The sequence below is a fragment of the Erpetoichthys calabaricus genome, chromosome 12, assembly GCF_900747795.2.
Source record: "Erpetoichthys calabaricus chromosome 12, fErpCal1.3, whole genome shotgun sequence".
NCBI classification, from domain to species: domain Eukaryota; kingdom Metazoa; phylum Chordata; class Cladistia; order Polypteriformes; family Polypteridae; genus Erpetoichthys; species Erpetoichthys calabaricus.
Window position 1 is genome coordinate 160,155,759 of NC_041405.2, and position 14,705 is coordinate 160,170,463.

A 14,705-nucleotide genomic window follows, 5' to 3' on the forward strand; every position below is an offset into this window, starting at 1 on the left:
CTTGAGTGAAAATCTGATGATGTTTTAGGTCATATTCATGCAGAAATATAGAAAATTCTAAAGGGTTCACTAACTTTCAAGCACAACTGTATATATAAAATAGGGATGTGGTTCAGGAGCAGCGATTGGCAGCTCCCGACATCAATTGCAAATGCGAATGATTCTTCACCTGTGCACATAAGCAAGGACCACCCGCATCACGAAGCACCCGGGAACCGCTCCGGCCACACTACCACGCCCCCTCTTTAAACCGTGAGTGCAGCGATTATCTATTTAAAAAACTGGCCTTTCATCTGAGCTGTGGACCCACTATACCACAGGTTTATTGATTTTAATACCATGTCTTATTCAGTCCTGACTAAAAGAGACTTCTCTGATTGTTTGTCTTCCATTTTCTAAGCAGTGTTGGGGTCAAAAATGTGAAATATGGGAGGAAAAACTCCGTGTTGGCAATGAGCATATAAAACTTGAGGCAAGTTTCAAAAGAAATGGCTATTTGGCTGGTCTACACTGGGGATGAAATGAGCTGCTCCATTTGTTTATCCCAAAATATAAATTATTTAGCATTTTGATTTTGCCCAATGAGGACTCAGTGGTGTTTTGGGCTCTTTTTTGTGTTTGGTCCTCCCAGCCATCTGACCTTCTCACCTTTAGAGACTTGCATCATGATATTGTATAAAAGGACGCCACTCTTCTACTTGATATTAATTTGTTTTATGAAATAGACCTGGGGACCCGGGTTCGCTTCCCGGGTCCTCCCTGCGTGGAGTTTGCATGTTCTCCCCGTGTCTGCGTGGGTTTCCTCCGGGCGCTCCGGTTTCCTCCCACAGTCCAAAGACATGCTGGTTAGGTGGATTGGCGATTCTAAATTGGCCCTAGTGTATGCTTGGTGTGTGGGTGTGTTTGTGTGTGTCCTGCGGTGGGTTGGCACCCTGCCCGGGATTGGTTCCTGCCTTGTGCCCTGTGTTGGCTGGGATTGGCTCCAGCAGACCCCCGTGACCCTGTGTTTGGATTCAGCGGGTTGGAAAATGGATGGATGGATGGATGGATTTAGATTTGTTTTTTTTTATTTTAATATTATTGCCCTAATCTTGTTTTTTTCTTGTAACTTGTAAAGCACTTTGAGCTACATTGTTTGTATGAATATGTGCTACAGAAATAAATGTGGTTGTTTGCTAGCACCAAACAGGTCACTTTAGTGATGCATGTGCTTTGTTAAAAGGTCGCGTCACAAAGTCTCGCAGTTAAAGAAGTACGAGCAGAACCGCATACTGAATATGAATCGACGGATGCCAAGTTTGTGTGCAGTCGTTTGGTTTTGAAGGCAAAGTGATGTTCATTTGCATAATCCATCCAGCCATCCATTTTCCAACCCGCTGAATCTGAACACAGGGTCATGGGGGTCTACTGGAGCCAATCCCAGCCAACACAGGGCACAAGGCAGGAACCAATCCCGGGCAGGGTGCCAACCCACCGCTGGACACACACAAACACACCCACACACCAAGCACACACTAGGGCCAATTTAGAATCGCCAATCCACCTAACCTGCATGTCTTTGGACTGTGGGAGGAAACCCACGCAGACACGGGGAGAACATGCAAACTCCACACAGGGAGGACCTGGGAAGTGAACCCAGGTCTCCTAACTGCGAGGCAGCAGCGCTACCCACTGCGCCACCGTGCCGCCCATTTGCATAATCACTGGTAGTGAATTTATATGCAGTACATTTGTAACAGTTGTCACTACTGTGTTTTATTGTTTTACTGTTATTATTATTTACTTAGTATTGATTTGAAATAAAGTTAAGTGAATAGATATTTCTTTCTTTCTTTTTTTTATCTATTATGGTATAGTTCGTTACCTGTCTTCCATTGTCCTGTGTTTATGTATGTGTTGCCCCACAGTGGGGAACATTGACTCGTGCCACCCTCTGCTGCAATCTGGTATATGAATGGTATGATAATAAATCCACTTGTCTCGTCTTTGAAATCAAAATTTAGACTTGAGATGAGATGGCGTGCCGTGATAAAGAGTGCAGGCTGCCTTTAAATTAGTTTATAGCTCAGCTTGTGAAGCTCTGTATTCAAAGGATCACATTTGAATTTGGCAAAAGGATGCTGGTTAAACAAATGGCCCTTTCATATTTTCAGTACGGTACGTGTGACGCCATCACCTAATGTTTGTTGAAGTGACTTGCAACTTATCAAAATGTAAAGCTTACAGATGGGCAGTCAGCGTAGCTTATTGACTGAGAAACTGTAGTTAGAGTTGGCATTGAAATCATAAGACACATTTTATAACAGACACGCTCGGTGACTTGGAGCGAGTCATTTTATCTCCCTGCACGTCTCCTGTAAAATTTCTTATCTTAATGATGGAAGTTAAGATACATTTTAACTAGGAATGCAGTAAGAGAAGAACCGAGTCAGGGGTTACACATCATGTCTTCTGTGAAATGCGTCTTGTGATCTCAATTACTGTTGTTTAGTTTGCTTCATTGTTGGTCTCTCTGCCGTTCAGGGTTGTTTTTTTTTTTTTTTTTTTTTTGTTTGTGCGGTGGATGAAATTGTGGTGCATCAGGTACTCTTGTCAATTCACAGCACTTTAACTCCCGTTTATTTTTTTTTAGCCTATCTTTCAAACTTAGCTTTGTCATGTTCATGTGGGTTCTCAGTGCAGATTTGTACAGCCCAGAGACATGAAGGCAGCTTGACTGCAAAGTCCACATTTGTAATTTGTTGTTGAGTGAGTGAGTGAGTGAGTCTGCTCCGTTATTGACAGGCATCCCATATCTGGTGTTTGCTAGGCTGTGTTGCAGGTGGAATAGGTAAAGAAATAGAACACTTTTTGTACCCATGAGGAAATTTTGACTTTATACAGATGGTCTTTAAATAAACAAATATACACACACACAGTCTATAGTCTGAAAACACACAAGAATGACTGAAATTAAAAACGAAAAACAAAGGAGCCCCAGTAGCATTTCTTGACACACTTCAGCTAAACGGTTTGTTGACTGCAGGTCCTCCGCTGTTGAGAGCCATTATGGGTAATGCTGCACATCCCCTCTCTGACGCACTGTTTTTTGTTTGTTTTAATTCTCTTCTTTGAGAGTACCTGAAGAGGGTCCAGAGTGTGTCCCATAACTGAGCCTAACGGATAATTGATCCATTCCACCCCATATGTACCTCTGACCAGGTAAACGTGTGTTCACAAGGTGGATGTATTATCGTCCCATACCTGCGTTCACACTACATCTATCATTTTCTCCTCTTCGCTGCCAAGTTGGGGCTGGGTGGTCTTATGGCCTTGAAACCCCTGCAGATTTTTTTTTCTCCCCTCCAGCCCCCTGGAGTTTTGTTTTTTTCTGTCCTCCTGGTCATCAGACTTTACTTTGTTCTTTATTACTTAGCATTGCCTAATCTTATTTTTATATTTTTCATACAAATGATGTAGCTCAGTGCTTTACATGATGAAGAAAGTAGAATTAGGCAACACTAACAGAATAAAAATAAGGTCCAATGGCCAGGGAGGACAGAAAAAACACAAAAAAGCTCCAGACGGGTGAAGAAAAAAACAAAATCTGCAGGGGTTCCAAGGCCACGAGACCACCCAGCCCCATCTAGGCATTCTACCTCACATAAATGACCTCAATCAGTCCCCATTGTATTCAGGGTTCTCATGGAAGAACTTGATGATGACAGTAATGTGGACTTCTGGCCTTAAATCCATCAATGTAGGGACATCATGGTGTTTTGATCAGGTGGTGATGATGCAGATCGCCACCACAGAAAACCAGAAAAAGAACAGATTTCGGAGCCACCAAGAATGATATTGATAATTAAATTATTATACAGAGCAAGAGCGGCATGGTGGTAGCGGTGGCAGTGGTAGCGCTGCTGCTTCGCAGTTAGGAGACCTGGGTTCGCTTCCTGGGTCCTCCCTGCGTGGAGTTTGCATGTTCTCCCCGTGTCTGCGTGGGTTTCCTCTGGGTGCTCCAGTTTCCTCCCACAGTCCAAAGCCATGCAGGTTAGGTCGACTGGTGAATCTAAATTGTCCCTAGTGTGTGCTTGGTGTGTGGGTGTTTCTGTGTGTGTCCTGTGGTGGGTTGGCAGCCTGCCCGGGATTGGTTCCTGCCTTGTGCCCTGTGTTGGCTGGGATTGGCTCCAGCAGACCCCTGTGACCCTGTGTTCGGATTCAGCGGGTTGGAAGATGGATGGATGGATATATATATATAAGCCAAATCCCACTGACTCACGCATCACAAAATCTCCTGAACCTTGAGGACTTGGGACTTGAAATTTGGATTGTAGGTTACCTTTGGCTCATAGGTGCTCGCTAAGAAACGGTTTTAAAAATTTCGTGGTCCAAGCGGGTTAGAAAATTGATGGATGGATGGATATACAGAGCATCAGGATTTATCTTGCTCAACTAGAAGAATCCTAACTCTCCTATTCTAAGTCAGTGGGTAACGGATGTTATATTCTATTTGAAATTGGAAAAAATCAAATTTGCACTTAAAGGATCTGTGTAGAACTTTTTCAAAACCTGGCAGGATCTGATCAATAACATTTTAGAATAAGCATTTAAAGCACTGAGAAAGTAGATTCTCTCCCCATTTCTTTTTCTTCTCCATTTATCTTTATTCACTTATTAATTCATCTATTTACTTATTTTTACTGGTTTTAAGTTTTACTCTGCTGGCCATGCTCTCGTTCTCAGGGCTGGGGGTTGATTTGTTTTCGATCCTATTTTTGTAAAAATTGATCTATTTGTATGGAATGTTGTGTGATTTCAGTAAAATCAATAAAATAAAAAAAAAATGAAACTATGAGAAAGCCATGTTAAAATAATGAGTTTTTAGCAGTTTTTGTAAAGTGCTCCACAATAGTAGCCTGGCGAATTCCTATCGGCAAGCTATTCCAGATTTGAGGTGCATAACAGCAGAAGGCCACCTCACCACTTCTTTTAAGTTTAGCTCTTGGATTTCTAAGCAGACCCTCATTTGAAGATCTAAGGTTACGATTTGGTGTGTAAGGTATTCTGAAATATAAGATGGAGCAAATTATTGAAGGCTTTGCACACCATAAGCAGTAAGTCAATTCTAAATGACACAGGTAACCAGTGTAGTGATGCTAAGACTGGTGTGATGTGCTTAGATTTTCTTTTCCTAGTTAAGATTCTAGCAGCTGCATTCTACACTCGTTGCAATCCATTGATGTCTAGAAATAAATGTTGTTGTTGTTGTAAACACTTTAAATGAACTAGAGACTGACTGCTTTAAAAATGTTATGTGGAGAAAAAGTAAAAGAATTTGGGTGACTTATACACTTTATAAATTCTGCTTTTCTTAATGATCACTTGATTTTGTTGCTTGCTTTTAGATACGCCTTCACAGTCTTTGCCAACATCATGGTCTACGCTGTGGCCTGGCTCTTCTTTCACTTTGAAGATGGGCAGATTAACGATCCTTCACTGGCCGACAGTCTAGGAAGTGTGGACATTCCTGTTTTTAGGGTGAGTTCGTAAGAGAAGGTTTCATCAGCTCCTTCGTAAAGTTTGCTCAGGCAAACCAATAGTTTTTGACTGGATGCAAAATATTTGTTTCAGATCTTTTTCCCTCCCAGTTGCTATTGTTAACCCCAGGAGTGTAAGGCGAGTTCAAGCACAGGTAAAACGCATGCTGAAAAATCTCTGTCCAAAAGTTTGTTCTAAAATATTTAGCGAAAATTCAAAGCAAACAATCCACACAAGAATAAAGAAAAAAGTTGTTAAACATGTAGAATAAAAGGCAAAAAAAAAGAAACAATGTATCTTCTCTAAACTTAGCTTTTCTTGTAAAACTTTAGTTTTTTCTATACTTAAAGATTCTTAACTTCTTCTTCTGTATGCTTTAAACGTACGGCGCAGCACATTCAATTAAGTGCTTTGTCTTACATGTTACTTGGCACACAAGGTACGCAAGACACGGTTTAAAACCATGTGCTCTCTACACCTTACACATGGCAAGGCTGATCACTGAGAATAATGTTTAGTCTGATAAGCTAGAAATAGCTAGAATATACTAATTCAACTTATGGGGTTATAGGAACCTCCCATAGATTATGCACTATCATTTAGTAAAACATTTATGTATGTTATGTAACTAGCCAATGGCTCTTACAGCAATTATACTGTTCATTTTCCTGCAGTGTGCCGCTAAAGTAATTCAAAATAAGAAGCACAAATGAAAAACAAATTCTTCTGTAGCTTGATCCTGTCTGTACTGCACATCCACACAAAGATGTAGTACGATACCCAAGAATAATTTATTGAAGAATTTTTATTTAGACTAAGCTTAGTGCCAAATAGATATTGATATATATATATATATGGCATTCGTAGTCTGAATCACAATCTGATTGTATGGGTGGTTACCTACCAGGTAACGCTTGTGGTTGTTCAGCAAGTCGGCTAACATCCGCCACGGTGCCCTCTTTCAGTTGCGAGAAGCAGATCATAGAATGGTTGAAATAGTTTTACTGTCAAATAATGCAAAGAGTACGCGACACGTGTTTCACCCTAATTCTGGGCTCATCAGGCGTACACACTCACTGCATCCCCTCTCGGGCTCTGGCGCTGACGTTCGAGGTTCGACTCCCGAGAGGGGATGCAGTGAGTGTGTACGCCTGATGAGCCCAGAATTAGGGTGAAACACGTGTCGCGTACTCTTTGCATTATTTGACAGTAAACTATTCAACCATGTATATATATAATATATATATAAGATAGATATATATATATATATATCTTTCTATATATATATATATCTATCTATCTTTATATATATCTATATATATATATAGGGGCAAAAAAGTATTTAGTCAGCCACCAATTGTGCAAGTTCTCCCACTTAAAAAGATGAGAGAAGTCTGTAATTTTCATCATAGGTATGCCTCAACTATGAGAGACAAAATGAGAAAAACAAAATCCAGAAAATGACATTGTCTGATTTTTAAAGAATTTATTTGCAAATTATGATGGAAAAATAAGTATTTGGTCACCTACAAACAAGCAAGATTTCTGTCTCTCACAGACCTGTAACTTCTACTGTAAGAGGCTCCTCTGTCCTCCACTCGTTACCTGTAATAATGGCACCTGTTTGAACTTGTTATCAATATAACAGACACCTGTCCACAACCTCAAACAGTCACACTCCAAACTCCACTATGGCCAAGACCAAAGAGCTGTCAAAGGACACCAGAAACAAAATTGTAGACCTGCACCAGGCTGGGAAGACTGAATCTGCAATAGGTAAGCAGCTTGGTGTGAAGAAATCAACTGTGGGAGCAAATATTAGAAAATGGAAGATATACAAGACCACTGATAATCTCCCTCGATCTGGGGCTCCACGCAATATCTCACCCCGTGGGTTCAAAATGATCACAAGAACGGTGAGCAAAAAGCCCAGAACCACACGGGGGGGGACCTAGTGAATGACCTGCAGAGAGCTGGGACCAAAGTAACAAAGGCTACCATCAGTAACACACTACGCCGCCAGGGACTCAAATCCTGCAGTGCCAGACGTGTCCACCTGCTTAAGCCAATACATGTGCAGGCCCGTCTGAAGTTTGCTAGAGAGCATTTGGATGATGCAGAGGAGGAATGAAACCAAAATGGTAAAAACTCTACTCATTGTGTTTGGAGGAGAAAGAATGCTGAGTTGCATCCAAAGAACACCGTACCTACTGTAAAGCATGGGGGTGGAAACATCATGCTTTAGGGCTGTTTTTCTGCAAAGGGACCAGGACGACTGATCCGTGTAAAGGAAAGAATGAATGGGGCCATGTATCGTCAGATTTTGAGTGAAAACCTCCTTCCATCAGCAAGGGCATTGAAGATGAAACGTGGCTGGGTCTTTCAGCAGGACAATGATCCCAAACACACCGCCCGGGTAATGAAGGAGTGGCTTCGTAAGAAGCATTTCAAGGTCCTGGAGTGGCCTAGCCAGTCTCCAGATCTCAACCCCATAGAAAATCTTTGGAGGGAGCTGAAAGTCTGTGTTGCCCAGCGACAGCCCCAAAACATCACTGCTCTAGAGGAGATCTGCATGGAGGAATGGGCCAAAATACCAGCAACCGTGTGTGAAAACCTTGTGAAGACTTACAGAAAACGTTTGACCTCTGTCATTGCCAACAAAGGGTATATAACAAAGTATTGAGGTGAAACTTTTGTTATTGACCAAATACTTTTTTTCCACCATAATTTGCAAATAAATTCTTCAAAAATCAGACAATGTGATTTTCTGGATTTTTTTTTCTCATTTTGTCTCTCATAGTTGTGGTATACCTATGATGAAAATTACAGGCCTCTCTCATCTTTTTAAGTGGGAGAACTTACACAATTGGTGGCTGACTAAATACTTTTTTGCCCCACTGTGTATAGATATATGTGTGTATATATATATATATATATATATATATATATATATATATATATATATATATATATATATATATATATATATATCTATATATATATATATATATATCCTGAATGAAACTGTCATCCAGATTTCAACAATAAGTCAAACAATATAAGAAAAGAATTTAATTGGACAATCACAGTCAATAGTCAATTCCTATTCAGGAAATCTGTCTAAAATGATGTTAAATGGAAAGTTGGAAGAGACCCCTTTCAGCCACACTTCTAGGTAACTTGTTTTAAGTGTTTGTTTTCCTCTGAGTAAAGTAACGTGTTCCTTTGGTGGGACACCTGCACCCTCCTTTAATGTCTGTTTTGACACGTTTATTTTAAAAATGCTGACTGTTTGGGAAACAATTATTCAGTCCTATGTGATTGATCTTTCATCAGTCCTGTAAAGTTTCCGTAGCTCTCCTCAGGACACTCCTTAATCCTTAAACTACCACATACAGTGGACCCTTGACTTACGAACTCAATTCGTTCACGAGGGCTGGTTGTAATTCATGTTGGTTGTAAGTCAAGACTATTTTTCCCATAAGAAATAATGGAAGTGCCCTTAATGTGTTCCGAACCTCCCACAGCAACACTTAACTTTTTTTAATAAAAAAGAGTTGTATAATGTGCATAATTTACCAAAAACACCAGTAATTTTTCTAATATACTAACCAAAAAGTTATAAAAACTGCCTAGCCTACCAGAAACAACAATTTCATACTGTACTCACCATTTAAGTTAACATCTTTGCCTTGAAGGGAGGGGGAGGAGAATGAAATGGAATGGTGGTTATTGTTTGGAAGGAGTTTCCTTATACAAATCCTTTCTTTGTAAAATTGTCGAGATGGTGGATTTCGACATGCTGTACATATTAGCGAGATCGGTCACACGAACGCCACTCTCATATTTCCACAAAATGTCTTCGTTTCGATTGTGATCACTTTATTTACCTTCGTTAGCACCACTTCATAAGAGCGGGGTCTCGGCTTGCCCATCAGTTTATCCCCGCTTTCTGGAGGGTTGTCTGTTACTCATTTACCCCATTCTAACCTTGGAAAATGATGTTGGTAGTTTCTCTGTGATGAGGCCGAGTCCTATTGCGCTTTCAGCATTTAGTTACATTTAGTTAACACTTCAGTTACATTCAGTCCTTTTCCTCCTGGTCTAATAATTCATTCAGTTATGGCGTCATATATACCTGTAATAAATTGTAAAAGGTTGTTATATATTAACTAAAAATGACATAATCCCAAGGTGAAATTCAGATGCATACAGCAGCAGAAACGTAAACAAGGATACAAACTCACAGTCCGTCAATCAATTAGTAATTAAATAAATAAATGTATGCTGTGCAGATACAGTGATCCCTCGCTATATCGCGCTTCGCCTTTCGTGGCTTCACTCCATCGTGGATTTTATATGTAAGCATATTTAAATATATATCGCGGATTTTTCGCTGCTTCGCGGGTTTCTGCGGACAATGGGTCTTTTAATTTCTGGTACATGCTTCCTCAGTTGGTTTGCCCAGTTGATTTCATACAAGGGACGCTATTGGCAGATGGCTGAGAAGCTACCCAACTTACTTTCTCTCTCTCTCTCTTGCGCTGACGTAGGGGGGTGTGAGCAGGGGGGCTGTGTGCAGCTGCTTCCTGAAGGACATGCTGCACGGAGCTTCGCATACTTAAAAGCTCAAAGGGCACGTATTGATTTTTTTTATCTCTCTCTCTATCTTTCTCTAACTCTCTCTCTGCTCCTGACAGAGGGGGTGTGAGCTGCCGCCTTCAACAGCTTTGTACCGGCGGTGCTTCGCATACTTAAAAGCCAAAAAGCCCTATTGATTTTTTTTTTGACTGCTTGCTTTGCACTCCTTTGAAAAGGAAGATATGTTTGCATTCTTTTAATTGTGAGACAGAACTGTCATCTCTGTCTTGTCATGGAGCACAGTTTAAACTTTTGAAAAAGAGACAAATGTTTGTTTGCAGTGTTTGAATAACGTTCCTGTCTCTCTACAACCTCCTGTGTTTCTGCGCAAATCTGTGACCCAAGCATGACATTCTAAAAATAACCATATAAACATATGGTTTCTACTTCGCGGATTTTCCTATTTCGCGGGTGGCTCTGGAACGCAACCCCCGCGATGGAGGAGGGATTACTGTATTTCAAAATGAACTTCAGGAGGAAGCATTGAATTGCCTGATAGCAGAGGGCAGAAAAGACCCCCAGAAGGTGCTTCTTAGCACACCGTGGTAGAATGAGCCTGTGGCTAAAAGTGCTCCAGGAGAGCACCCCCCAGAGGAGATGGAGGGGATTTTTCATGATGGCATGCAATGTTGCCATCCTCTTCTTTTTTTTCCCACAATAGCTTCCCATATGTTCGCCCTGTTGATGGAGCAGACTTTGTTAATAAGAATTGTGCATTTTTTAAGCTCAAGTTGCTTTCTGCCAGGAGACTACAGTGTAGAACAATACCCTGGATACTAAGCACTGGTAGAACATTTCCAGCAGCTTGCTGCATGTATCAGAAGACCTGAGTCTCCTTAGGTAGTCCAGTCTGCTCTGACTCTTGCCACTGTGTTGTCACACCAGTCCAGTTTGTCATTTATGTGAACCCCCCAGGCATTTAGAGCTCTGCACGTCCTCCCCCTGAATGTTTTCAGAAGCTCTTTGGCACTCCGGGGGTCCACCACCAGTTGAGTTGCAGGTTGTTCTCCGTGCAGCACAAGATGAAGTCCTCCATAACCTTCCTGTACTCCAACTCCTCTCCATTATTAATGTTGACTGTGATGGGCAAGTCGTCTGGTATTATTATACTTTAAGACTTTTGTGTGGAGGGTAAAACAGGAACTTATTTTGGAATATATTCATCAATTTTAAAATACATCTGTATCTTTAAAGCACAGTGCCATTGATTGATTTGTATTCAATGAATAATATAAAGTGCAGTATTTGCCCCCTTCCTGGTTTCTTATTTTTTTGCATGTTTGTCACACTTAAATGTTTCGGATCATCAGTAAATTTAAATGTTAGACAAAGATAACTTAAGTAAACACAAAATGCAGTTTTTAAGTGATGATTTTATTTATTAAGGGAAAAAAAACCATCCAAACCTACATGGCCCTACGCGACAAAGTAATTGCCCCCCTTGTTAAATCATGAAGTTACTGTGGTTAATCCCATTTTTGGAAAGCAGAGTTCAATTTCAATCACCACACACCCAGGCCTGATTACTGCCAGACCTTAAATAGAACCTGTCAGACAAAGTGAAGTAGGCCAAAAGATCACAAAAAGGAAGACATCATGCGGCGATCTAAAGAAATTCAGGAAAAGATGAGAAACATAGTAATTGACATCAATCCGTCTGGAAAAGGTCACAAAGCCATTTCCAAAGCTTTGGGAATCCAGCGAACCATGGTGAGAGCCATTATCCACAAATGGAGAAAACATGGAACAGTGGTGAACCTACCCAGGAGTGGCCGACCTACAAAAATTGCCCCAAGAGTACAGTGACGACTCAGCCAAGAGGTCACAAAAGAACCCAGAACAACATCTAAAAAACTGCACGCTTCACTTGTCTCAGTTAAGGTCAGTGTTCATGACTGAACCATAAGATAGAGATTGGGCAAAAATGTTCCAAGGCGAACACCACTGCTGACCAAAAAGAACATAAAGGCCCGTCTCACTTTTGACAAAAAACATCTTGATGATCCCCAAGACTTTTGGGAAAATATTCTGTGGACTGACAAAACAAAACTTGAACTTTTTGGAAGGTGTGCATCCCATTACATTTGGTGTAAAAGTAATACAGCATTTCAGAAAAAGAACATCATCCCAACAGTCAAATATGGTGGTGGTAGTGTGTTGCTTCAGGGCCTGGACGATTTGCTGTGATTGATGGAAGAATGAATTCTGCTCTCTACCAATAAATCCTGACGGAGAATGTCTGGCCATCAGTTCATGACCCCAGGCTGAAGCGCAGTTGTGTTCTGCAGCAGGACAATGATCATCCAAAACACACCAGCAAGTCCACCTCTGAATGGCTTAAAAAAAACAAAACAAAATGAAGGTTTTGGAGTGGCCTAGTCAAAGTCCGGACTTGAATCCAATTGAGATACTGTGGCATGACCTTCAAAAAGCAGTTCATGCTTGAAAACCCTCCAACGTGGCTGAATTGAAACAATTCTGCAAAGAAGAGTGGGCCAAAATTCCTCCACAGCGATGTGAAAGACTCATTGCCAGCTATTGCAGATGCTTGACTGCAGTTGTTGTTGCTAAGGGTGGCACAACCAGTTATTAGGTTTAGGGGGCAATTACTTTTTCACATAAGGCCATGTAGGTTTGGATAGTTTTTTTTCCTTAATAAATAAAATAATCACTTAAAAACTGCATTTTGTGTTTACTTGGGTTATCTTTCTCTAATATTTATTTGATGAATTGAAACATTTAAGTGTGATAAACATGCAAAACAAAAGAAATCAGGAAGGGGGCAAATACTTTTTCACAGCACTGTAAATGTACAAATTGCTCCTTATTGTTTCTATTAACATTTTCAATACTGTTTCTACTTTTTTTTTTTTTTGGAATTGGGGTTGTCTGCCCCCTGCTCGCTTCGCTCACCAACCCCCGTGCAGGCCCTATGCGCTCTTCATTTCCCGGATCTGCCGCTTGCGACAAATCATGCTATGCCTTTGGATAAACAAGAATATCAACTCTGTGTTTGATATCTCCGTCTTTAATCACTGACAATTCGTCACATGGTGGTTTATTATAAATGTGACTTTGATCTTTCGGATTCATATAGAAATCCAAGAAAACTTCATTGTCTGTGTTTGTCAGATAAATTTCGTGTAAAGAGCGCTACTTTTGGACATATGGATTTGTATCCATTATTGGCTGTAGAATTTCTAATACGTCTGATCGTTTAACTCTTTCGATTCTTTGTTGCATCCCTTCTCCGTGATCATAAATCTAAACCTGACCGAATTGTGGTTTCTTTGAAATTAAACTTGTAGTAGCTTTAATTATTGCAGGACCACAGATTCTCATAGCGTATGGTCCTGAATCGTGTAACTCTACGTTTTAAGCATTAAATGATGCGAATGCAAACAGATTATTGTAGATTCAGATATTTTGCCTGTAGTGTTTGTGGATTTCCCTTTCACCAAATAAAAAATGTTTTATTTCTCACGGATTCACCACTTCATTGGGAAGTACCACTACTTTTCCCAGATGGCAACACGAATTAGACAAGCTACTAGTCTCCAACTTAAAGTTTAAAGCCAAACAATATCTACATACTTCTGTCATATCACCTATGACCATATATTCGATCTCTTTTCACTGTTCCGTTATTTCACCAAGTAATAATTTCTGTTTGTTAGCGCTAATGCGATCTTTACTATCAGTTTTTTGAGACTTCGAATTTTAGTACTTTAATAATCTCTAACCTGCTCTACATGTTTATTGCGCCAATGTTTTTGAACCTCTTTACGATGTTCTACTTTTGTCTTCTAATCTTTGTCTTTTATTTCCACCCCTGCAAAAATTTATAAGAGCTGAGAGCACAGGAACTGTGTCTGACAATAGCATTTACACAAAGTGCGAGGTGAGTGGACTGTGAGCGTAGTTAAATCTCTAGGCACAATGTCTCGTCTCTCAGGACTTGAAATTGTCTTTCTGAAAAAGTCTCATCTCGTCCCAGGATTTTTTTTATATAATAGAGAGACTTCTTTTGCCACATATCCGGTCCCCCCATTTGTGAAGTATTGATGATGCATTTTATTAGGGGAGCACACATAATTTTTCAACATTGTTTTCCAAGCTTCAGCACGCCTGCTCCAGCATTTCACAAAGGCTTTTTAAAGTTGAATAGCTCACCATCTGCTGAGGTAAACCGTGAAGAACACATACAGAAGAAATGTATGATGGGTGTTCTAAGATCCCAGAGTGTAACTCATTTCAAGAGGGCAAGCAACAGCCTGGATGGATCTGCTCACGTCTCTGCCCTGGCTGATTTCAAGGACTAGTCCCTTCATTTCCAAGATGCCTTATGAGTGTGACCGCTCTTGTGATAGTCAGAATGGCCTTACTGACCGCACTAAACAGCCAAAGCCAGAATTCAATAAAAGTGTGAATATTTAAGTTTGAATGCTTATCTTGCAATCTTAAAATATTACTTTCATGGGTGACCCTACAAACATCAGCACAATAATCAATTTTTTGCCAGCCTGTTTTAGTCTTTTTGGTTT

At 40.5% G+C, this 14,705-nt stretch overlaps 1 protein-coding gene across 1 annotated transcript in view; it reads left to right on the forward strand.

Annotated features, from left to right (window-relative positions):
* The window catches only part of LOC114662906 (major facilitator superfamily domain-containing protein 12-like), a 120,522-nt gene that overhangs the window by 50,759 nt on the left and 55,058 nt on the right, over positions 1-14,705 (forward strand). The window contains exon 3 of the mRNA XM_028816637.2: positions 5,388-5,520. Coding sequence (XP_028672470.1) covers positions 5,388-5,520 — 133 coding nt within the window. The remainder of the gene's footprint in view (positions 1-5,387; positions 5,521-14,705) is intronic.